Genomic DNA, 27047 nt, shown 5'->3' with positions numbered 1-27047 from the left:
CCTCTTTAAAAGTCACTGAGAACCCTCCTTTACTAAAAGCTGTATTCACCACTGAAACTAAGGGTGTACAGTATATTTATGGATCTTATATTTGGGGTAGGAGTGCACTGCCTTTGACACCATTTTAGACTTTTGACATTCAAAAGAACTGAAACCTTTACAGCGTTTTGGAAGAGTTAAAAACAGTCGCGTACTAAGCTTGGACAGAGGGGAAATCTGCCCGGCTACCAAAGTCAAAGTCATGAGTGGCAACTTTTCTGTGCCCTATATATATACTGTATATATGCTGCTGAAGAAAGAACTTGGGGAGTTCTTGTTTTAATTCCAATCTGTTCGTTCATAGATCATTGAAATTGATTTCTGAAAGGGTTACATTTACATAGGACAAATGGATTCAGTAGTAAGTTGATCCCTGTCTCCCCCACCCAGGCCCCCCCAAAAAAAAGATGGGGACAGGGCCACTCATTGAGGTAACAAAAATCCAAACATGTTCTGTAGCAGATTATGAAGAGACATTGAAAGTTCCCCAGCATCTTACTCCATAATGATCAAAATTGCACTATGTCACATAATGAGAAGCAAAATTCAACTTGAAGATTCTTTGAATGGACAACATTCGATATCATCATTTTCAATATGTCCTTTACTGTTATTCTGTGATACACATGTGTAATTTTTGGTGAATTTTCTCATGAAATTTTGATGATACAAGACAAAATATCCAGTATATGTGTGAATGGCTAACAATTGATTCTTATATTGACATTTTTTTCCATCGAAACCCCTACTCTACTGAAATTCAAATCCGTTTGGTGTTCACATGAACAATGCAAGTAAGTTCATGACCATCGATATTTACCTAGTGGCCGTGAAATACCCCAATCAAGAAATTCATGAGCCTAGTCTTTGATCTCCTTTAATAATGCATGCTTTCATGATTCATTTTAAGCCGAAACGAGTCTACATCCATGACAAAATTGTTTTACAGCAAAACATATATGCAGTACATATATATATTTTTTGAAGTTGAAATTGCTGGTTATATTCTAACTCTAATACCAGTATCAAAGTTCAATATAGTTATAAGAACTGAATGGTTAATTTGGCATTACACTGATGAAAACAAAAAAAGCCTACATACCCACTTGTTTTGACACATTCCTTGAAAAATAACAGCTTCTAGCTTGCAGGTACATTGAGAGTAAAAGTACTGTAGTGTGGTACTTCTTAAGCCAGTAGTGTATACCAAAAGCTACAATGACAGGTACAGTAGGACTACTAAATAGTCCACTGAGGTTGGTCATGACATTTGCTTTCATTGAAATATGAAGTAAGAACATCCTGTACAGGCCTGGCAGAAGATCATTAAAACTAATGAGAGTTAATCAGCTGGCAAATAAACAAAACAAAAACTGTAAAAGTGAGAGATATAAAGTGAGATATAAAGTACTGTACCAAGTTACTGGTCCCAATATTATTGTGGAGGTAAGTACAGTATGTGTGTTTTCCCTAACCACTGACCATACTATTGAGGGCGCTATTCACAATAGCCCTTCATCAAAATTAGTGTGTTTTTAGAGTGTTTTATGTTTTTACCACACAAAAAGACACAATGAGAAAACATACAGAATTTTTGGCACCATGCATATTCATGAAGATGATCACTCAGAAGATGGAAAAATAGGGTTCTATAGGTTGTAAATTGTGGGACCAGGCAGTGGTCCCACAATTGCTATTGCTGTCCCACATTTCTAGCTGTGTTTTCAGTCACTGGTTCCACAATTAATGCAAAGGTGAGTACACACACACACAGGTGTGTTTTACATTCAGACCGAGGACCCCATTGTTTTTTCCATTGTTCAAATCCACGTACCCTAACCTTAACAATACCCCATAACAATAGAATTCTTTCGAGGACGTGGTGATTCTTTAGAAATCACATCCGAGGACCTGGGATTCTTTTGTTCAAGTCCTCGGTCAGAATACAAAACAAGTGCACGCACACCCACACATACACATACATACACGTCTTCCCCTTACAACTGATGACCTGTACGAGATGCTATGCAAATGGTGACATAGTAAGGAAACCTCATTTGGAGTTCAAATTTGCCATGGCTATATATATCCATAAGTGTAAATAATCAATGGTCTAAATAATGAAAATAACTGAGGGAACCTATAAATCTGATACAAATTGGGTGGCATGGTAGTACACATTTGGAAAGATGACACACTACTGTCATCACTAGTATATCTTGACAATCGTATGGATGTGTGTCACCAATTGTTATGTTTGTTTTCAAGGTGGTGTGTGTCATCACTTTATATTTGGACAATAATCAAGATGTGTCACCAATTATCATGTTTTTTTTTCAAGGTGGTGTGTGTCATCACTTTATAGTCTGACAGTCATCAAGATGTGTCACCAATTATTATGTTCGTTTTCAGGGTAGTGTGTCATCACTTTACATCTTGACAAACATATGGATGTGTGTCACCAGTCATTATGTTTGTTTTCAATGTGGTGTGTGTCATCACTTTATACTCTTAACAATCTTTAAGATGTGTCACCAATTATTGTTTGTTTTCAATGTGGTGTGTGTCATCACTTTATATTCGGACAAGCATTAATATGTGTCAACAATTATTATGTGCATTTTCAGGGTGGTGTGTGTCATCACTAATATGTAACCACCACACAGCTGTATGTTGATGTCATTATGTTTATTTCCAAAACGGTGTGTGCATGTCATCACTTATATTGTGACAACCACACTGTGATTAGTATGATATTTTCTGGCCATTTTTAACAGCTATGGTTACATAGAGCCACCCTTAGGCCTTTCTATGCCAGTTATAGGGACACTGGATATCATCACTTCGGAATCAAACCTGCGCGGCGCCCTCTTGATTACATGTCCAACGCTATTCTCTGGTCGCTCACTGGTCACCAGGTTTATGTTGCTAAACATGGCATATCATTAATTACTATTTTTTTCAACCAATATGGTGCGGGTCTTCACTTTATATTGTGACCACCACAGGTTTGTTGCAAACATGGCATGTCATCAATTATTACATTCATTTCCAAGATGGTGTGTGTCATCACTAATATTGTGATCATCACAAAGCTTTATGTTGCAAAACATGGCATGTCATCAATTATTATGTTCATTTCCAAGATTGTGTGTGTCATCTCTTATATTGTGTTCATCACACAGCTGTATGTTGCAAAACATGGCATATCATTAATTATTATTTCTACAAAAGCTTTGCCACAAATGTGCTTAGACCTCCACAAAATCAATAGGATTCCGGTACACATCACAAGGAACACACACACACCAAGGCGGCACTCAATTGACACCATAGACTTAGCGTGTTCAAGCAAGTTTTTTTCGGCAGATTTTAAGTGTGTGACCTCTCATCTCTCCTAAAAACAATAAGGATCATGTACTTATCATGAGTAACATAAACACCAAGTTAGTTTTGTTAGTTTTTGTTTGGAAGCATGGTATCAGAAGTGTGAATCTAATGATTCTTCTTGGAGTAGCATTTAGATACTCATATGAATGAATTTATCTAGCTCCTAAAAAGCAAAAAAATATATACAGGTAGGGGTGGGGGTGGCATTGGGGTAACTGAAATCATGCATTAAGTATACCCTTAATGATCAATAATAGACCAATGAATGAGACCAATAGAATGAGACCACAAATACAATGAAATGCATTTCTTAATGCCTTTAATGACATAAATTTGTTGCAAGACACTTTGAAATGAAAATTGGAAGAATGATGAAGGAAACACAATATAAGATTTCAACAACTTAATAGGTTAACAAATATGTGGGTAATGTGATGTATTTCATATAAGAAAGTCATATTGAACGTAACAGTTATGCTGAAGCTGTATATCCATTTTCTAATGACTATGGTCTGGCTGTAAAAATATGTTTGCAGTCATACTGGGTGACAACTGTTAGGTTTTCTGTATCTGAAGCGATTCCAGGGACATAAATATAATCCTATCATCATTCACAACCATGCACTGATAACATCACATATTATATATTTTTTCTTCTTGTTATAGTGTGATCAAACCAGTAAAATTCTGGTCAAGTTATTAGAGAAACTATGTTTTATGAGTGATGAGTCTTCATGCTTTAAATACTTCACATGATATTTGAACATGTTTGAGGGCATTATCTTTCTGGTTCCAAGCACCTGTAGGTATCATTGATCTAACTGCATGATTACATTTTTCAAGGTGAAAAGCATTTTGTATTAAAGGTAAGGAGCATTTATCCTATTCTGAATGACAGTTTATTGGAAAGGTGCAACAAAAGAATATGAAAAACTACCAAACAATAACAATAATCATTTATATGTAACAGTAGAACAGTTGTCAACCTGATTGCATAGACAATAAAGAAACAGTATTCTGGTTGTTGTTTCAGATCTTTCATGTGTCTGTTCTTTAGTTCAGATCAACCTGTATGTCATAACACATTGCTTACTTGTATTTATGCATTTTAAAGATCCATGCATTCTGTTGCATATATTATATACTTGAAACTTGAAAGGTTTCCTCCCTTCTAGTGTTCTATTTACTCCTTGTTTTTCTCTGAAGTCTCATTTCATAATGAAATAACTAATTATTACCCATACGGATGTCCTAATCTTAAACTTTTGGTACTATGATGTTTATTATTAAATTAGCAGTAACATTCAAAACAGTAAAATTTAACAAGAGCTACAGTTAGCCAAAGGTATGCATACACTTATACCTATGATAACCTTTGAAAACAATGTTTTGAATAAATGAGACTGTCAAGGTAGAGAAAAGAACAATCAGTACTTGAATGATTTACAAGTGGAGGCTCTGGTTTTAATATGGTTTCTAAAAGTCCTTGACATTCTTCCAACTTCTGTTTTGAAGGCATTTTTCAGCTTCAAGACATTTGTCAATTTTCCTCTTACCGGGAAGCTGTCTCTTTTCAATAAAAGAATGAAGATGTTACAATAAATAAATTTCCAGCTCTGTCCATTTCTTTCTTGTAGGTGGCTTCCTCTTTTCCATCCAGCATTTTACGCTCTCGACCTTCATAAGGCAAAAATGATGCAAATTAGTTTAGAAAACGTGTTGATGTCTATTGCAAACATTGATTTTACATCAAATTGAAAAATTCCCCAACTTATATTAATACACTATTTCAAGTCAGGAGAAACTCATATTGATAAAAACTTGTTTCTTAGCATGTTATAGTACCCCTGAATGCTTTTGTGTCTACTTGATAACATTCTGTGTTAAGTTTCTAATTTCTTCAAGTTTCTTGTGCTCTTTCTGCATATTCCATGCAGCTCAGACACAGTCTTTGTCATATGAAAAGAAGAAGTGATGGATATTTCACAATAAATATCTGCCATTGTTCTAATCTTCCCATATTTTCTTACCTCTTTTGATACATCCTTCTGATTCTGCTGATGAGATCTGGTTAACATCATTTTTTTGCACTGCAAAACAGACACACATTTAACTAACATTAGAAAAGAATTTCTTCCCTTTCTGACAGCAGGTGTCAATGCCTAAAACATTCAAGAATATTCATCTTTAAATCAGTACCAAATGATGACACTCCGAACTTATATCCTAAATTGGGGTCAATCAAATATTATTTCTCCAGGATATATCAATGCAATTGATTTTTACTACAATGACATTCATACTTCAAGATGAGTGATGCTTTACTGAAGATGAACTATGTTGTCTGTGACAGCGACTTTAGAATGATCCAGGAACTTACTAGTTTAAAAATGTTGTAACTGAAATTGTGTTAATTTGATACTGCATGATAAACATATGAATTCTTTCCTGTTGTAGTGTATTGAACAATTCAATCTAATTTTACCACCAAAACAACACATCTAAGTTGTATATGCTGGAATGATTGTCATGCATGAAACATTGTATGTAGTCTAAAATCTGAAACTAAGCTTGCCAGTTATTATTAAATATTTGATACAAATGAAATGTACTGATTGTTGTGATAGATGTTGTTTGGCTAGTATATACTACATATTTCCCTCTATTACAAACACTCAAATTAAATTATATAATAATATGTTGTATAGTAGTGGCAATATTTCATTATATGCTACTACCTTACCGTTTCAGCAGGCAGCTCAGGCTGATAATCATCATCACTATCCTCCTCACCAGAGGACTCCTCAATTGACTGGTTGACTTCCAATTCTGTCAATAAATAAAATAAGTCTTTGGCTAGTTTACAGCAACCTCACGTTATTAGCTTCATGTTTAAAATCACATCATTTACTATTCTTCCTTTCAAAGTGCTGCTTTATAAACGAATATTCCATTAATACAGGGCACAGATTTGATGCAACAGGCAAACAAATAGCTATTAGCCCAAGAATGAAAACGACTGTATTAGAATGTAAATCCAATCTTTCTTATACAAATTTGACTAATTCATAGATAACAAAGTATAGTGAGCCGTTAAGAATCCACATATAGCTACAATGTGGTGGTTTAATGATGTGGATGCACAACAAACTGTCTGTTCAGTGAAGGTTTGTAATATAGCCTTTGCAGTTTGTTTTTAATATTGCACTGACAGGTAGAAAAGCAACAGTCTGTGTGAATTTGAGGGTCAAATAATAAAGTCACCAATGTATACTTACACTAGCTGTCGATTTATATATGATATTCTTTAATATACGCCACCACAAAAATTAGAAAAACAAAAAGGATGCAACATATCACTGCAGACAGTGCTAACAGTAATGTTGCCTCGTACTTGTCCATATAATCTGTGGAAAATATTAAAAAGAGGAATGAAAATCAACAATAAAAACATATTTGCTAAATATTATGTACAATATGGTTACTCCAAAAATATGCCTATATAGTAGTTTCAAATACATATTCCTAAGAGATGTCTTCTTCTTAACTTACAGTATTCCTCATACACCAATGAAACTTGATAAAATTATTTAATAATTAGTAATTGAACTAGGCATAGGCACTTCAATTTCAAAGAAACCTAGCATATATATCATAAAAAAACTCTCCAAATACTTTCTCTTTTCTAGGGCTAGGCACTTTTATCTTAAAATTGGTTTCATAAGGCTAGGCCTACCCTACATCACATAAAGCCCGAGTTTAGTTGCATATTAGAGATGTTAGGCCGATACTGTTAGGTCTACTAATAACTTGCTTTAGGCTATATCGTAATAGAAAACAAGTAGCCTACACTAAACATAGCTTGTTAGGCCTGGCACAGCTTATCCAAGTTTACTTTCGGGTGTATTACTATGAAAATGGGGGAAGAACCTACGGATGAAAGTCACATATACCTAGGGAATATCACCAAAATGGATTGAAAACAAGAAAAAGATAATATCCTACCATTCAGTAATCTTCAAATGGTCGTTTCTGGTTTCCACATTTTCAATGTAATGTACAGTATAGTGATGACAATATGGTCAAATAGTATAAAGCACTGCATATACAAGCGGACACTAATGTGTACTTGGCATTTTGGTATCCAACTGGGGAAGTGTTTGTTGCTGTAGTAGTCAACCGGGAAAATGTGTGTATACATGTCTCTTAACTTGTTAACTGGTGACATACGTCATCCGTGTGTATAATGCTAAGGGCGCTATGGTCATCAGAGCTGAGACACCTACTTCATGAACTTAATGCATATATTTGAAGTTTATTATATTCGTAAGCATATATGCAAAAACAAAATAGCATGGGACTATTCCTTTAAACGCTACTGTAGATAAAAAGTAACATTAAGGTCATTAATGCAGAACATATTTATAAGGATCACACAGACACATGAATATTAATTAGAACTATTTTATCTTTATTTCTTCTTTATTACAGTGGAAAATACAGGCTCCTTGCGATAACATTCATCTATCTTACATTTGCCAGGCAATTGTATTAATATCATGAAGTTATGCAAATGGCAGTTAACTGCAGATTTTTCTTCCTCTGTCCAGGGGACCTTCATAGCAACCTTCCTCTATACTGTTCCCTTGCTGAACCAAAAATAATAAACAAATTGCAACAAGCTTAATCAACAAGAACACAACTTTTACAAGAAAGAACAGGCATATTCCATCAACTTTACTACAACTTCTGTCAGACTGCATCTTCTACCAGACAGCCTGCAACTTCTGTAAGACTGCAACTTTTACTTGCTGCAGGTTCTACCAGGCCACAAGCTCCCCTAAACTGAAGCATTGCAAACTATAATTACTGTCAAGCTGCAACTTCTGTCAGACTGAATTTTCTGCCAGACTGAATCTTCAACTTGACTGCATAATCGAAACTAAACTGCAACTCAAAAATTTAAAAAGCTGAAGAACAAAGACCCACTGAAAACTAATTTGACAAACTCAATACCACCAACAGGGCACTATCTAGATGCAGCTACTCAGGACCTAGGGCTGCAGTTTATAAGGCCATAACCCAGGACCCATCTTTTTGCTAAGGTTATACAGTAATTCCAAGACTTACTTTTCAAGTGAATGTTATTTTGGTAATTCTGCCAATTCAACATATTAATACTGGGCATTGAGTTTACCAAGCACAAGTGCTTCTGCACCCCTCTTAAAATACTAAGAAACAACTAGCATAATGGTTCAAACTTACAAGTAGACCAAGGATAATCATTAGGTCTAGACTTAAAAACACTTAGTGACTATGACATCACAATATCTTGTGGTTAACTATTCCATAAAATAACCACACGTTGAGAGAAAACATTTAATCTCTGCGAAGTATTTCATCTAGGGTTATATAATTTATAAGAATGTCCCCTAATTTTATCAACAGACCTATGACTGATAAATGTATTCAAGGAAGAATCCTCTATATTATGGACTAATTTATATACCTGAATCAAATCATTCCTATATTCCCTCCTATATTCCTTTGTGTAAGGAGACCACACACATGTGGCATATTCAAGAATTGGTCTAACCAGTGACTTATAAAGTATCAAAAACATATGTATATGTGATCTTCCCGCAAGCAGGAACTCGCGAAAGAAGCCATGGAGGCTTGTAGACTCGCAAGCTGACCGAAGCCAATCTCTCGGCACACATCCATTTAACGTCCATGTCGGGAAGTTGTTATTGAACAACACCCTTGCCAGACGACACACCTTGCTGTCGGCGGGGAATCGAACCGGGGATCTCATGACTGGGAGACGCCGGCGTTAACCACTAGGCTATACACTCCGCTAGGCTATACATATCCTTATCTAAAAACTCAAAAGTGTTCTCTGCATAATCAAAACTAAACTGCAACTCAAAAATTTAAAAAGCTGAAGAACAAAGACACACTGAAACTAATTTGACAAACTCAATACCACCAACAGGGCACTATCTAGATGCAGCTACTTAGGACCTAGGGCTGCAGTTTATAAGGCCATAACCCAGGACCCATCTTTTTGCTAAGGTTATACAGTAATTCCATGACTTACTTTTCAAGTGAATGTTACTGTGGTAATTCTGCCAATTCAACATATTAATACTGGGCATTTGGTTTACCAAACACAAGTGCTTCTGCAACCCTCTTAAAATACTAAGAAACAACTAGCATAATGGTTCAAACTTACAAGTAGACCAAGGATAATCATTAGGTCTAGACTTAAAAACACTTAGTGACTATGACATCACAATATCTTGTGGTTAATTATTCCATAAACTAACCACACGTTGAGAGAAAACATTTAATCTCTGCGAAGTATTTCATCTAGGTTTATATAATTTATAAGAATGTCCCCTAATTTTATCAACGGACCTATGACTGAAAAATGTATTCAAGGAAGAATCCTCTATATTATGCACTAATTTATATACCTGAATCAAATCATTCCTATCCCTCCTATATTCCTTTGTGTAAGGAGACCACACACATGTGGCATATTCAAGAATTGGTCTAACCAGTGACTTATAAAGTATCAAAAGCATATCCTTATCTAAAAACTCAAACGTGTTCTCTGCATAATCAAAACTAAACTGCAACTCAAAAATTTAAAAAGCTGAAGAACAAAGACACACTGAAACTAATTTGACAAACTCAATACCACCAACAGGGGCACTATCTAGATGCAGCTACTTAGGACCTAGGGCTGCAATTTATAAGGCCATAACCCAGGACCCATCTTTTTGCTAAGGTTATACAGTAATTCCATGACTTACTTTTCAAGTGAATGTTATTGTGGTAATTCTGCCAATTCAACATATTAATACTGGGCATTTGGTTTACCAAACACAAGTGCTTCTGCACCCCTCTTAAAATACTAAGAAACAACTAGCATAATGGTTCAAACTTACAAGTAGACCAAGGATAATCATTAGGTCTAGACTTAAAAACACTTAGTGACTATGACATCACAATATCTTGTTGTTATATACGTTGAGAGAAAACATTTAATCTCTGCGAAGTATTTCATCTAGGTTTATATAATTTATAAGAATGTCCCCTAATTTTATCAACAGACCTATGACTGAGAATGTATTCAAGGAAGAATCCTCTATATTATGGACTAATTAATATACCTGAATCAAATCATTCCTATATTCCCTCCTATATTCCTTTGTGTAAGGAGACCACATACATGTATGTGGCATATTCAAGAATTGGTCTAACCAGTGACTTATAAAGTATTAAAAACATATCCTTATCTAAAATCTCAAAAGTGTTCTTAATAATTTGGACTATTAATGTTAGGCCCTTATCCTAACGAACTTGATTCTTCATTGTATTCCTACAGTAATCTTTTATATTTTTCCATGACCTAGTGGACAACACAGGCTCTTTGCTTATACATTCATCTATCTTAGATTTGCCAGGCAATTGATTTAATACCATGAAGTGATGCAAGTGGCGATTAACCGCAGCTTTTTGCTCCTCTGTCCAGGGTCGCTTTGTAACAGTCTTCTTCTTCTTGCACTGTTTCCTTGCTGGGTGCGGTTTGTCAGCCTTGGATCGTTTGATGGCAGTAAGTTGATCTTCTGTCCCCTCCCCCTCCTCTTCCTCTGTAGAGATGTTGCTCTGGTCAATTTCTATTTATTAAGAAAGATATCACAGAAAATTAAAATCTAATGAAAGCTTTCATCATACCTAAAGTCATGTAAACCTTTGACAAAATTCATGCTTCTAATCTTGCAAAGGGTACTTCCTGTTCTGATGGTTCATTGAGGGTAAATAAATATACCACAGCTATTATTATAGTTGGATAAGTTTGGAAGGAGGTAAGAACAGTGCTTCTTGCAAATACTAGAATATATTGGAGGCTTCATCCGACTCCAAATGAACTGACTCACCACCCAATGATTAAGATAGAAGTACGAATGCATATATAGGACCACTTTTAACAATTGTTAATGATGTTTTCAGATAAGTATACTATAAATAACCTCTGAATAATTGTACAGTAGAAAGCACTTATCACGTATTGTTCACAACTCAATCTGTTGGATTTTGACCCTTAGATGACCATCATTTTTTACCACATCTGTTACCTCATTGTACAATGATTATTGTGCCCAAGTTTTGTAAAAATTAAAATAACAGCTGGGGTGAGATTGATTATGAGAGTGATACACATTGAAGATCACAACAGTACAGCTTAGACCAGAATGCTGGTGTAAGCTAAATATAAGAGAACCATTCCAGCAGTCAAACCATCATGAGACAACAATAGAGATATTTGTTGTACTTACCTTCATCTACAATAGGGATGTCATCAAGGCTCTGTCCTTGTGCCAACGCACTCCCTCCTTTTTCCATAGCTAGGAGTAGCTTAGATACTTTAGCTACTTGCATGATCTCCATCGGCAGTCTATAGTATTCACGGTGAATCTTCAAGTCATGCCCAAGAAAGTTTGCTACCATGTCCATTTCATTCTCTTTGAGGCACAGGAGTTGGCTCAGTGTTGCTAGTTGCTTTCGGAGCTGTGTACCAGTCAAAGTTTCAGGGTATTTGGCGCCACAGAGTTGACTGTATTTTCTGAGGCTGTCACATGCACGAAGATGTCCTTTTGATCCATAAAATGATCTGGCAAAGACAAACTCATTCTCTTCATGTACTGCCCCAAGATCCTGCCTGCCCTCTAACAACAGCGTTATCCACTCTCTCATCTCGTAAGTCATCAGAACTGGTACTAGGCGCCCTTTTTTGCCAACTATTTCTACCCTTGAGAGAACTTTACATAGACGCTGCTCTAAGTTGCTCAAGGCCTTCACAACATTTGAATCTTTTTGCATAGTATCAATCTTATCCACTTCCTTGATCTTCATCTTTGATATTTCACCCTGGCGCCGTCTGTTGAATAACATCAACAGCGTGAGTGTTAACTCATTGAGCTCTCTCCATGCCTCTACTTTTTCGTCAGTTGGTTCCTCAGAGTACTGTAGCAAAATATGCACACACCTCCGCCCTTCCTCCTTGAGCATGTTTGTCAATGCAGCTACATCTTCAGTGAGTGGAATCAGCTTTCTATTATTCATTTTTCTTTGACTGATTGTTCGTAATGCATTTGAGGACACAAATACGGACCAATCAGCATCAAGCCTTTCAATGAATTGTTTAGAACGTGTATACTTGTCATTGTCTCCAATTTCACTTGAAGTCCCTGTCAGGATCACAGCCATTTTCTTTAAAGAATGGCCATACTTTAGAGCCAAAGATGGTACTTTGTAACCTTGCTTGATCTCATCGTATCCAGTAACTTTCTGTACGGCTGCAACCACACACCTGAAATGTCTAGGATCGATGAATTCTTCCATGCTTGCATTTGGTTTCTCTTTGAGACTTCGTAATTCCACAAGAAGTCTGGCAGCTTCTCTCATCTTGGAACGAATTGTTGCATGCATATCAGCATCATGCCCCTGAGCAAGAAAATGTCTTTCACCTAAGTCCACTATGAGTGGATCATCTTTGGCGACCAAACTAATTTGGTCATTGGACATTACTTGTGTCACGCTATGCAGACCTGCTGAAACACCATGTGGATTTGGCAGGAGCAATTTACACGAAAGCGCTGGTTTAGTGTTTCTTCTTGGTTTTTTCGATCTTAGCTTACATTCGTGTTTCCAGAGGTCAGTTCTGACATAGTAACCCAAACAGCAGTCACACGGCCCATAGTCTGCAGGTGATGCATCTACAGTTGGGCGGTATGCTACTATGAGCATACCTTTTCCTTCTCTTATCACTTGACAATTATGTCTGTGCGTTCCTCTGTTCCTAAGTAGAGTCATGTGTTTGTATTTTCCATGCTTGTCAGTTTCATTCAGGATCTGCTGGACTTCGCTCTCTTGAGAATGCTGTTCCCGGAGATGACGTTGAATTTGGGCTTGTGGCTTGGAGCAGTAAAAACAGGGAAATTTTTTATCAAACAATCGGTGACCATCATCGTTGCTTGTAACCTGAACAATGATACCTGCATCTGAACTAGTTGCTTGCAAACTAATCGACAAGTTGGCCCCTGATCTAATCGACATGTTGGCTTCATCATCATTTTTCACAGAAGAACTAGATGCAATATCTACTGGATCATAAGAATTACCACAGTCCTGTTTATCATCTTCTGTGGCAAATGTCTCTGAGTCATTAATCTCCGGAGTGTCTTCTGTGTCTGAGTATTCTTCTTCATCCGGTTCATACTCACTGACATTGGATTCACTTGTTTCATCTTCAGAATCAGTCATGTCCAAGTCTTCCTTCTCATCTGGAACATACTCTCTAATATATGCTCCACACTTTGTTTGATATAATGAATCATGGTACAAGTCAGGATGACCTTCTTTACACATAGAATGGGTGCTTGCTGGCCGAGGCTGGTCTTCATCAGTGACCATCTCCTCCTCAGGAATCTCTCTACTGCCATCTGTGTCCAAGTGCTGTTCCTTGTCCAGACCAAGATCTCTGATATCTGTTTCAAAAGCAAAAGCCAAGTCAGGTTGACCTTCAAAACATGTAGAATTGGTATCTGCTGGCTGAAACTGATCTCTATTGGCAGCTATCTTCACATCAGGAATCTCTCTACTGCCATCAGTGTCCAGGTGCTGTTCCTTGTCCAGAACAAGATCTCTGATATCTGTTTCAAAAGTATGACACAGGTCAGGTTGACCTTCGGGACACATAGAATTGGTATCTGCTGGCTGAAACTGATCTCTATTGGCAGCTATCTTTATATCAGGAATATCTCTACTGCCATCTGTGTCCGAGTGCTGTTCCTTGTCCAGAACAAGATCTCTGATATCTGTTTCAAAAGAATGACACAGGTCAGGTTTACCTTCGGGACACATAGAATTGGTATCTGCTGGCTGAAACTGATCTCTATTGGCAGCTACCTTCACATTAGGAATCTCTCTACTGCCATCAGTGTCCAGGTGCTGTTCCTTGTCCAGACCAAGATCTCTGATATCTGTTTCAAAAGCAAAAGCCAAGTCAGGTTGACCTTCAAAACATGTAGAATTGGTATCTGCTGGCTGAAACTGATCTCTATTGGCAGCTATCTTCACATCAGGAATCTCTCTACTGCCATCAGTGTCCAGGTGCTGTTCCTTGTCCAGAACAAGATCTCTGATATCTGTTTCAAAAGTATGACACAGGTCAGGTTGACCTTCGGGACACATAGAATTGGTATCTGCTGGCTGAAACTGATCTCTATTGGCAGCTATCTTCATATCAGGAATATCTCTACTGCCATCTGTGTCCGAGTGCTGTTCCTTGTCCAGAACAAGATCTCTGATATCTGTTTCAAAAGAATGACACAGGTCAGGTTTACCTTGGGGACACATAGAATTGGTATCTGCTGGCTGAAACTGATCTCTATTGGCAGCTATCTTCACATCAGGAATCTCTCTACTGCCATCAGTGTCCAGGTGCTGTTCCTTGTCCAGACCAAGATATCTGATATCTGTTTCAAAAGCATGAGCCAAGTCAGGTTGACCTTCACAACATGTAGAATTGGTATCTGCTGGCTGAAACTGATCTCTATTGGCAGCTATCTTCATATCAGGAATCTCTCCACTGCCATCTGTGTCCAAGTGCTGTTCCTTGTCCAGACCAAGATATCTGATATCTGTTTCAAAAGCATGAGCCAAGTCAGGTTGACCTTCACAACATGTAGAATTGGTATCTGCTGGCTGAAACTGATCTCTATTGGCAGCTATCTTCATATCAGGAATATCTCTACTGCCATCTGTGTCTGAGTGCTGTTCCTTGTCCAGAACAAGATCTCTGATATCTGTTTCAAAAGTATGACACAGGTCAGGTTGACCTTGGGGACACATAGAATTGGTATGCTGCAATGAAAGAAAAACACATTGAAATTTAATAGGCAGTTTTCTTCAATGATACATTGATTCTATTCATTACTCTCAATGTTTTCTCCGATATAATCCACAATCTTTGGGCTTAGGTAAATGACAAAATTATCCGAATGCATTAATATATTGCAATTTCTGAGACCCGGGAATTGAAGTGCCTGCTTGATAATGATTGAATTAACCTTTAGCTATAAATGCAATGCATTTAGAAATGGATGAATACATACACTGCCGGTAGCGGACGGCCAGTTTGTGGAGCCAGTACCCGTCACACTATACTTTACACTAAATTTCCAGTGGTCGGCTACAGCATGTGTTAGTTTGAGTCACAGCATTAATACATTATAGACCATGTGTATATGAGCCAAGCAAAAGGAGCCACAGTGCATCATGCTTTCACAAACAGTAATTATTTCTGCTCATTGAACATAGGGGTGTGGGGATATTTTTACAAATAATGAGGATTATTTGAAAGAATATGGAGTCAAATTTTGATTTATGAAATCGTGAACATTTTGGTATGAAGAGCACTATAAGGGAAAAAAATGTTAGACCGATTCAGCATAAATTTCTGAAGCACAGGAAACAATATTTCGGTTTGCGATTCTGCTAGATCATGGTACCAGTAATATACCAGTTACCACCTTGGTTTGTTGAAGAAATATTTCAAGTCACTTCAAAATGTAATTCATAACAGTTATTATTTTTCACCACACAGTGGCGTTGCCCTGCAGAGAGGGGAGAGGAGAGAAAGAGCCATACCAATCAGACCTCTTGCACCCCTAAATGAGTTTGGTAGACAAGATAAAACATTGTTCTAGGCTTGTGAGAGGCCAATCCTGTCCCCTGATCCAAACCAAACTTGCCTGCATTCGCCCCCCCCCCCCCCTTCTTCGAGAAGTCTGTTCGAGAAGTCTGACCCCAGGAAAATTTTCAACCTTTTCTACCCCATATTGTAAATATTGGAAGGGTAATGAAAAACAACACTTTTTCCTGAAACTCATGCATTCCTTTTTAGATTTTGTTCTTCTGGCCTGAAATGTGTTTGACATTTAATGTATTTCATTCTACCGGTTGTTATAGCAAAGTTTAGGGAAATTGTTCTTTTTCTACCCTCTCCTCAACTATAACCTGTTTTTTTGTTCAGGGAAGGCCTGGCTCAGTAAATTACATCATTGATGTCCACCTCAACCTATCCATGCCACAGTTATAGCCTAATTGAAAATAACTTTCAAACCGAATTGTGATTGGGGAATGTGTTCCCCTTTCTTTCTCTTGTTTTGTCTCCCCTATGTCATTTTTCCATCTTCATTTCCATCTTAGAGGGGAGGAGGCAGACCCCTAGGTATGCCAATGCCACCCCTGAAAATAAAATGGACACTCACATTCTTTCTCCATTCAGCGTCGGTCTGACCATAGTTATATCGAACTTCATCGCCAGATCTAATCTCTCTCTTTGCAAATATCGCCAACCTTGGTCCCATTGAATAATCTAATTGTTGCACACAAGCATTGGGCTTTCTCCATTCATCATTGATGAATTTTCCCTTCCGTTCCGATGACGAAGCATCAATACTGCAATGAACATTCAAAACAAATTACGTCGACAATATTAATGATGCAACTGATGTTTTCATATTTACAGAGCCAAATTTCAAAAGTAAAATTGTTTGTCCAATGCCTACTTTTATCCTTGCTTTGAGGAATGGCTCCTCAAGATACCCTTATCATTCCTCATGGTCCAATGTCTACTTTCAGACTTCCCAGACTGTCCTGGGGTCTGCTGCTATGATCCTCTTTTCCAGCTTCCCTGTAATATCGCTTCCTGCTAGTCTTTTCACATGCATGTACAGTGATTCCTATTCACACATATCATGGACCACCCACCTATGGACCATTATGTCTGAGTTTCATCCGAATTCATTGAACCATGGACAAGAACAAGCAATTGAAAGCATTGACCCTAAGATCGACTCCTACTGACCCCTTGATTGCCTTTGATCTGAAATTCCTGAACACCCTATAGGTACCAACAGTTAAAGATGATTATGACTAACTTTTATTAATATCCATTGCTATCTGTAGGAGAAGAAGCACTTTGCAGATCCTCACAAATTGACCCCTAGATGACCTTTGACCTGAAAATTCTGAACATCCAAAATGTCCCCCCACCAAATAATGATTGTATTCATGTTTCATGAAAATCCATCGACAGCTGTACGAAAGGAAGCAGTTCAACAAGTGTGAAAAGACGAATAGATAGATGGATGGATAGATTGATAGAAAGCTTGATTACAATACCTCCACCAGCACTACATACCAGCATGATATGAGCTAACAAAGCCAACAGAATACAATCTCAGTCACAATCAATTTCATGAGTTGGAATGAATTAAAAGAAATTGACATATTGAGTGACTCCTGCAGGGATCTCAAATCATATTTGGATGAATTGGATCATTACCTTTGTAGTGACGAAATTTACACAAAATGTACCCATGAATTTGAGCTTTCTTAGCAACATGGGCTTGCAGCTATCGGACTCTTTGTGACCAACTTCCGATCACAACCCTGAGTTTTTGGAATGTTATTGTCTCCCGACATTGACAAGACTTTCCTGCCCAACATCAATGACCCATCATCCAATTGTCAATGCTCATCCAATTTCAATGACCCATCATCCAATGAGTCAAATTGTGTCAAAATCCATGAGAGCAGTAGCTAGTAGGCCTATATGATGTAGTGAATCCATATAATAAAACATGCATTAAAACTCACCACCATTTTTTCTGTCCATGTTTGAAATAAAAGATATATGTTTGATCCTCTTCTTTGTTACCCTCCGCTTCTGTTATTAGTTCCCCCGCATACTCAACAATGAATTCACCAGCTATGAAATCCTTGCCAGCAAATAAGCCCAGTCCTGTCAGCAAAATATTTAAAAAACAATTTTTACAATATGGTTTGTGCACATTACAGCAGTACAGAGTAAATGTTTAGTAGTATTGAAACACAATTTATAATATTGATAGATGGACCTATAAAATTTAGGCAAATTTTGGGGGAGTGGACTATTAGGGGTTCCCCCCACCTCCCCTCACACACATTTTTTGGAAAACATTACTTATTTAAATATTTAGATGGAAAATGGTGATATCAATATTTTTTTCTACATATATAACTCCACATTATATTAAAGTTATAAAGTGAGGGGGGAAGGGACAACACCAAAATGAAGGGAGTAATTTAGAGCCGCTACTAGTTGGTACCTGGCGTGGAGGAGGGATGGGCCTAAGGGTTGTTTTGTTTATACAAGGTGGCTTATATGCAATACGGTGCTATATTTGGCATCCGTAACAGTACGTGGGTGAACCATGTAGGGTAGGCTGTCCTGTGGGAGGCATCTAGATGTGGTACACATTTCTGTCTATGTAAGGTGGCTTTTATGCTTTTTTACAAAGTGTTTGACCTCTCTTGATCCTGTATGACCTTCAACCTTCACCGCAACAATAGGGATCATGTTCTAATACCAACTATATGGTGAGCACACACACCAACTATGAGCTGAATTGACGATTTCCTAAATAACCAAGGTATGTAGTGTTTAAATTGAAAATTTCAGTTTCTGGCTTCAGATGACCGACCTTTGACTTCTACCACAAGCAATAGTGAACACACATACTATTAAGTATGAGCGCCACTGTATTTAAGTTTGCTTCAGCAAGTTATTAGTGTTTACAATGTTTTCATTGTTTGACCTCTGTTAACCTCAGAGACCGACAGCAAAACCAAAACAGGGATCAGTCTACTCACTAAGGGTAACCAACTGCACGTACAAAGAATGAGCTCAATTGAAGTTTGCCTGGCCAAGAAATGGTGTTTTCAAGGTTTTCGACCTTTGTTGTCCTCAGATGATATTATTGCCTAATTACACAACATATATGCACAACATACCTCGGCCTTTGGGCTGCATGCAGGGCGAATGTAGCAAAGTATTTATTTAAATTAACAGCTAGGGGAATACAGATATTCTGTGTGCACACTAACCTCTGTAACTTCTGCAAGTATGAAGGTTTTACATCATGTTTCTTTCCCTCTGAAATAGTATCAGGGTTGGGGGGGGGGGAGGTCTATTATGAACAATACAGTAGCTATGATGAGCTAAGAAATCAATTTACTTGAATGATGAATGGAAAGTGAAGGGATTACCTATTTCCTCACTGACTTTCTTAATCTCTAGCCATGGTGGATCAGTCTCTTTCCCAAGCCAGGCTAGAGCGACTTCTTTTCCAGAAGGTTGGCACTTTTTTCTTGTTCTCTAAAATGATCAAGTACATGAAAAATGAAATGCTCCTAAGTGAATACAATACAGTCTTGGGCCTATACAAAAAGTTTTTAATATAGCGCTGTGCCGACTATTGGTGATGTAAATACATTTTGATCACACAGCAAGTTGAATAGTGTTATTATGTATGTATCTGTTCAAACTACAAAAAACAATATTTTTATCACAAGAACATGCCCCTTCCCATTGATGTGGAGCTCTTCAATGAAGGGAATAAAATTAACATAATCAAGCTTAAAGGTTTGCCTTTCATTGTTGTGCGACAGCACAAGACCCACATTCAGCAAGGGAAGGCTGGTTAAAGTCCTGGCCCCTTTTTCATTTCTGAGGATATTTTGTCCCACAGAGACAACTAATGCATGATGAGATTTCTAACTCTACATTGGTAGCAAGTTTAATGTAGCAACTGGAAACAACCTGTGAATAGCTTCTTTTGTGTCAGTGACTATTTATCTGTGATATTCATAGCACATTTTCTATCTTGTACATGTGTTACAGCTCATCCCTTTAATTCATTCAAATTATGTAACTGCAGAACTACAAATATCTATTAAAAGGCACTCGGACCCTTTCAGGCTTTATAGTACAAGAGTATATGGAAGCCCTGAAATCTGTAGGTATCGGGTTACTTTTGACAGGAAAAAATAACTGCACAATTGAATTGTAAAGCAAGTAGCAACATGGGCCTTTTGGTCATTAACAACTTCTCTTGCAGTACGGTATGTTCTGGGCACCAAGCTCTCAATTTCTTTGAGCACCTTATAACATGAGGGGGGTTTGATCTCATCACTTCCTCGTTCACAGTGTAAAAAGTGAGTCATGGGAACAATATCAAACATTGTGAGGGGGATATATGCCTCCCCTCCCCAGATAATCCAGATTACTTCCCCTGGTTCTATCGTTTATCTGCTACATAGAAAGTGTGTATACTTAACTTACCAAAGTACGTCTCATACTTGAGCTTTCTGTAAAAAATATTCAAACAGAAAGTGAGTTATGTAGAGTAAAGTTCTCCTTGCCACATAGATCTATGAATGGCTGTGACAGCTGCAAATATTTCGGCAGTGCTTTTCAAAGTTACAGAATATCAAAATAATTTTGGTAGCACATGGTTATGTTTTTTTTTCTCTAGGTACACTCCCCGACAAAAAAAAGTAAATGAAACAAACCCCCGCTCCACCGTTCAATGTTAATCGGTCAAAATGGTTGGAGCTGCAATAGGACGCAACATTGAAAGGGGGAAGGGGGGGGGGTCTTCAGTTGATCTTGAGTTGCAAAACTTGTCACAGTTTCAGCGATTTTGTTTCATTTGTTTTGTCGGGGATTGTAGGCTGCAATGTTGTACATACACTGGAGCACTTAATTTTCGAAGATCTTAGCTGACCCTTGATGTATACAAAGTATTGAACTTATTTCAACACTAAGTGCAGTTTGCAAATTACAGATGAGTTTTTGGAGGCCAAATCTCTCACCCTATATCTGCCAGAAATCTGCAGTCAGCTCAACATATATTTTGTATATTTGACACTGTGCATGCTCAATTTGGGGAAACTATTTTCCCTCTCATTAATACAGTAGGCAGTTTCAAGACTTCTTATTGATCATTGCTTTAATCCATTCATTTAGAATAGTTTAAATATGAATTTATTGGAGTGAAAATATTAGGATGTCAATATACTGTTTCATTTTAAATTCATTTGACCACCAGTATGGTAGGAGCTGGCAAATTTAGTATGTAAAACAAGCTTCACTACCCCTTCATATCTTAATGTTGCATCTGAACCAATGGATGTCATCAGTTGTAATGTAAACTAATTGTCATATAGGTGTTTATAGTATTTCATTACAAGTGAAAATCAATGGCTGTGCACTTGATCCATTTCTTCATTTGACCACCAGTATAGTAGGAGGCATATTTAGTATGTAAAACAAGCTTCACTACCCCTTCATATCTTAATGTTGCATCTGAACCAATGGATGTCATCAGTTGTAATTATGTAAACTACATTGTCATAAAGGTGTGTATAGTATTTCATTACAAGTGAAAATCAATGGCTGTGCACTTGATCCATTTCTTCATTTGACCACCAGTATGGTAGGAGGCATATTTAGTAAGTAAAACAAGCTTCACTACCCCTTCATATCTTAATGTTGCATCTGAACCAATGGATGTCATCAGTTGTAATGTAAACTACTAATGTGAAACAAGCTTTACTGCCTCTTCCTATCTTCATATTGCATTTGATCAATAGATATCATCAGTTGTCATGCATTCTACTTTGTCATAGGTTTGTATACCTATGGTATTTCATTACAAGTGAAATAGAGCTGTGCACTTTCTCATTTCAAATTGATTTGAGCACCAGTATGGAAAGAGGAGTATATTGTTAGTATGTTAAACAAGTTTCACTACCTCTTCCAATTTTTATGTTGCATCTGAATCAATGGATGTCATCAGTTGTAATGTAAACAACGTTGTCAAGTGTGTATACCTATGGTGTTCATTTTTTTATGTCAAATTCATTTGACACCAGTATGATAAGAGGTTTATTTTTATTGTATGTAAAACAAGCTTAATTGCCCCTTCCTATGTTTAGGTTGCATCTGAATTAATGGATGTTGTGATGTGACGTCATAAGTCTAATTGTCATATAACCAATCACACTGTAATATTACAGGCCAATCAGATAAGATGCTGGCTAGCCAATTACATCCCATGTTATCTCATTAAGTATGTAAAGTATAAATACTCATGTACGCTACTGTACTATTACTCTCCATGCCTGCTGCTACTCCTTACGGTTATACCCTACATGTCATTGTTTATGGTTATTTACGTTACGTGAAATATATGTTCAAGAATCAAGAATGACTTTTTCTTCATAATATTGATGTCTTCCTGAACATATAATATGACAGATGTCATCAGTTGTAATGTAAACTACTTTGTCATTTGTGTGTATACCCAGGGATGAGATTAAGTCAATTTAAGGGCACGGCCATTTAGCCCTGGTGTAATTTTTTTTTTAAGGCACCACGGCCATTATGGATGGCACCGAGGCCATTATTAATGTTTCCAAGAATTTAACAACTACCGACTTTTTTGTGAGTTTAGCCTAACGTTACTATAGCCTACTGTGCTACTCTAGTATAACATGGCAATGTTTCAAATTTAGAGCGACGATCGAATTATACCTGGACATGCTAATTTAAGCATTAACTTAGCTACTTAACTTAGTAGTTAGACACTGACAGCATGTTCTGTTTTCTATAAAACTGATCAAAGCAAAAGAATCTATCATTTCAGTCGTAGTTCCGTAAGCAATGTTTACTTTGTAACTAGTAATTACCATGTATATGTGATATGAAAAAGTGTAGGCGTCCGAGTCGGATCGGAACGTTCATATACCGCATCGAGAAAAATCCCGTACATATTGTACATAGTTATGTACATCCAGCTCACACACTAAAATACATACACTTGTGTCGCAGAAATTTGTGCTGCTCAAATAGTGTTGTTTACTTAGGCCTAAACTGGTGAACGTCCTCATTTGACGAGGTTCTACGTAGACAAAATATTTATACTGAATATTAAATCCTATTGGAATAACGATGACATGCAGTAATGTGTAATAGTTAGTAATTTACTTACCTCCAGTCCATTGAACCAAACGTAGTCCGCTGTCTGACCAAGTTGCCAACGTGTTCAACGCTAGCCTACACGTGCAAGATGCATTATCTAATATACACACGGAATTGGAAAAGGCGCGAATTAAGAAGAGTCGTACTGCACATGCACTATTCAGAGTTCGAAAGAGGACATTGCCCGCCAAGCGCGCGTGTTGTATCTTATACTGTACTGTACGCACTGTACTCTACTGATACAAATTATTTATTTTTATCGGCACTGGGACTGTCACTGCCAACTTGGGTAGAAACCATACAAGTCATTGAAAGAGTTGGTTGCTTCAGTCGAAAGTGAGTTGGGTGGGGCTGGTGGAGTTTCGTTCGATTGATGTATGTCTACCATAGACATGTATGTGTGATCGTCTTCATTTTCTGAACTGACAGTGGCACGAGCAAATGCAGACAAGGTGACGGGTGCAACTTGCTCAACTTCTCCAGTTGAGGGCCCGGGTCCGCGTAGAGCCTGTGCATTGGGCAATCTCTGTCTCATCGATGCTGCATTTGAGAGACTACGTAATATTCCCTCATTAATCCTTATTCGTCTATACAATGCTATGATAGCACATAGCACCACTAAATGTAGAATAAAACCTAAAACTGATATATCCATATTTCAAAACAACTGTACTGTAGCAAGACCGTAGCCAATTACAATATACTATCAAAAATGATGACAATCCAACTAAATTACATATGGAGACTCCAGAATGGAGCAGGTTGTCACAAAATGTCTTAACCTCGTTCTCTAGCAAAGGGGGAAACCACGTGTTGAAAGTGAGGGGGGAGCAGCCAATAGCAACGTGATCTGTGGGCGAGCAAAGCGAGCACGTCACTAGGAACTGGGGATCTTGTTTCAATATCATGTATTTCAGCGTATACGGAAGTGTTGCCGTCGGGGTTGCCGTTGTGATGTCATGAATGACATTATTAGGATCATGTGTACATAAAATACTAATTAATGTTTTATTATTTAGATTAAGCTAGTAGTAAAGACCGCCTGTTTTTTATTTTATTTATTTTAACGTGCACCTGTGAACAATGGATGAGTTTCACGATAATCAACGGGCTATTTTGGACCTCGACCCCAGAAAACAATGTCTTCCAGAAGTTGGGGAGGTCCTCGTAAAAGTTGCAATGGGGTCACAACCCCTCTCCCCCCCCCCCCTCCAAGTCGTTGCGTCCTTGACAGAGGGTGATCTTTTTGGTGAATACTCAGTAAGCTGGATACATGGGCGTCCGCAGAAATGTTTGTAAGTGATGGGAGGGGGGGGGGGGGCAACATTAATAGGCCTATAACACATATTTGACACTAGTATCTGAGCGCAACGATAATTGTTTAACCAACAAAATACTCCGATCGTCGGAAAAGGCACTTCCCAGGCATTATTTTACTCATATTACTGTTCTTTTTTATGCAGTATAAACAAATGCAGGCCCGTAGCCAGACAAGGTCCCAAAGGGGTGGGGCAAATATTTGTTCAGGGGCGGGATATATTAGTCACACTATCTAAGCATGGTGCTACCATCAATCGTTTGGCGCGTAGCATGCAAAGAACACAACGTTGTGATGCGATTCCTTGCCGAGTGAATAGAGCATGGGAGAACAAATGTATTGCTCAATGTTTTTGGGGGGCAAATCTCAGAATCTAGGCCTGCAAAGTTAAGGCATTAGTTAAGGCCGGTGTCTGAGGTGAGGGGGTGTCCCTCTTCCCCTTCATTTTTTTTACTGAAACCAGACACAAAATGGTGCTATCAGTTGCTATTTTCGAGCATAAATAGCCTTTCCAATATATTCGCGATAAGTTTATACTCAATGCACAACTTATTCACTTGACTGTATAGAGAAAACAAAATCGAAAATCAGTAGGCCTAGAGAAATTACCAATTGTCTACAAAAAGTGAGGTGGTACACCTTTCAAATTTTACGAAAGATCGAGCAAAACACGGCGAGAAATTTACGCGAAAATGGCATATCGTGCTAAATGCAACTAATGTCATGTATACAAGGCTCTATTTCTATAAAACCACATCTTGTGTTAAGCGGGGAGAAAAGAAAGTATTTTCTAGAATTTCCAAAAATACGGAAAAAAGAATATCCCATAGTTAAGTGTATAGCAAATAGCCTAACCACCTCGGAGGTAACGGATCTCACGTAACTACAAAATACAGCTAATTGTATTTTGCGGAGTTGACGTTTTCTACAAGAACATGGAAACAATATTTAGCATTGAGTTAATCATGCCAAGTGGCCTAAAAGATGTGATTACAAGGGTTACTTTCATAAAGATGGCCATAGCTAGGGGCTTTGATATCGTGCTATGCGTGTATGGTATGCACTGTGCCTCGTGTTTCATGGGGAATAACTTGTTTTGTTCATGCGGAGGAGTCAGTTGGCTTGAGGTGTGTTTTACTTACCTAAATGTTACGGGGGTAGTTTACCTACTTTCTTGAACGTGTAAGACAATATTTCGCATAACTTTACCGATCCTTTACTGACTGACCTAATTAATTCTAGAATGGAGCCAAAACATTTACTGAATTTACTCCATGAAACGTCCATTGGAAACGAGCCAAAAATGTTATCAAACAGGTGTTACAGATAGGGGATGAGCTCATAGTTGTTTGGCAAGGTACCTGGGAAAATTCGCAGCACATGTAGCGTACTATTTGGGTAGGTTTAAACACCGTTGTAAAATGTACATATAGTGCACGCTATTCATTGTTAGGCAGTCTAGAAACGGGGCTTTGCATTTTATTTTCATTTTATAACATAATATAGCATCTATAACTTGTCATTTTAAAATTTCCATAAGTTTCGTGACAATTTAAATTCAAAAGGTTGTCAGTATTTTGCATCCTCAACTGCGAATGTTGTTATCGCCAGACACGCAAAAATACCAAAATTTTTCGGGGGCCTTCGCCCCCTGGACACTCACAAGAGGTTCCACCCCTTGACCCCACCATATAATTTCTGCCGTTTCCTATTTATTCGCAGGGTGCATAGGTGTAGAACACGGAAAGGATAACCGATCACAACATACGATGATCATGTAACAACATATAGACCTAATAATAATTTGTTGGCACTGGTATAATTATGGTGGCCGGAACTTCATGGTGTTGAGAAACGTCTCTCGATTTTAACACCATCGAATTTAGCACTTCACTTCAAGAAAGTGTTGAAACCTCAGGTGTTGAAACTCCCCTGAGGTGTTGAAATCCCTTCAGGTGTTGACACCTGTACACAACATCTGTGGTTTCAACAAATGAAGGTTTAGCATATGATGTTTCAACACCTCCGGGGGGTTTCAACACTTAAAGTTTCAACACCTGTGGTTTCAATTATTCATGAAGTAGCAATTCAGGTCCCAGTGGCGGATACAGGAGGAACATCCCCCTCCCAATGGCCATCATCTGCCTTTTTTCCGAAGTGGTAAAGTTTTTGTACGAAAACATGTTGGTACACAAATGTAGTTGGAAATGACAGCACTATTTTGCATCTAAGCTGTTCCACAAAACCAAAATTTTCAATATAAGAGGAGGACACCCCCTCCCCAGGACTGAGATCCACCAACAAGTTAAATTCGGGCAGAGTTAGGGACATTCGGGCAAATATCTCTACCCC

The 27047-nt window shown here is 37.8% G+C and overlaps 2 protein-coding genes across 4 annotated transcripts in view; both read right to left on the bottom strand.

The window, feature by feature from the left end:
- LOC139971718 (enoyl-CoA delta isomerase 1, mitochondrial-like) overlaps window positions 1-27047 on the bottom strand; it is a 58609-nt gene that overhangs the window by 16521 nt on the left and 15041 nt on the right. The gene's annotated exons all lie outside the window — the stretch shown is intronic.
- LOC139971717 (uncharacterized) lies at window positions 1803-27040 on the bottom strand. 3 transcript variants are annotated; one of them, XM_071978433.1, is made up of 10 exons: window positions 23388-27040; window positions 20675-20700; window positions 19600-19708; window positions 18169-18313; window positions 16776-16965; window positions 11778-15366; window positions 6708-11117; window positions 6173-6258; window positions 5460-5519; window positions 1803-5106 (listed from the first exon to the last, which is right to left on the bottom strand). In XM_071978433.1, the coding sequence occupies exons 2-7, from the start codon at window positions 20687-20689 to the stop codon at window positions 10792-10794; spliced, it is 4374 nt and encodes a 1457-aa protein (XP_071834534.1). In that variant the 5' UTR covers window positions 20690-20700; window positions 23388-27040; the 3' UTR covers window positions 1803-5106; window positions 5460-5519; window positions 6173-6258; window positions 6708-10791. The 3 variants fall into 3 exon arrangements, with proteins under 3 accessions (XP_071834534.1, XP_071834533.1, XP_071834535.1); XM_071978432.1 differs by having other exon boundaries at window positions 6708-6836; window positions 7435-11117; window positions 20675-27039; XM_071978434.1 differs by lacking the exons at window positions 18169-18313; window positions 19600-19708; window positions 20675-20700; window positions 23388-27040 and adding an exon at window positions 17448-18168.

Source organism: Apostichopus japonicus, chromosome 8 (assembly GCF_037975245.1).
Source record: "Apostichopus japonicus isolate 1M-3 chromosome 8, ASM3797524v1, whole genome shotgun sequence".
In the NCBI taxonomy this organism is placed as follows: domain Eukaryota; kingdom Metazoa; phylum Echinodermata; class Holothuroidea; order Aspidochirotida; family Stichopodidae; genus Apostichopus; species Apostichopus japonicus.
The sequence above is the reverse complement of the archived record's forward strand: the minus strand, read 5'-3'. Positions and strand labels throughout refer to the sequence as shown.

Coding starts and splice junctions, on each gene's coding strand:
- LOC139971717 (XM_071978433.1), bottom strand. Junction 16,966..18,168: donor CATGGACAGAAAAAATGGTG/GTGAGTTTTAAT, acceptor TGTTCATTGCAG/TATTGATGCTTCGTCATCGG. Junction 11,118..11,777: donor CATCCCTATTGTAGATGAAG/GTAAGTACAACA, acceptor CTTAATAAATAG/AAATTGACCAGAGCAACATC.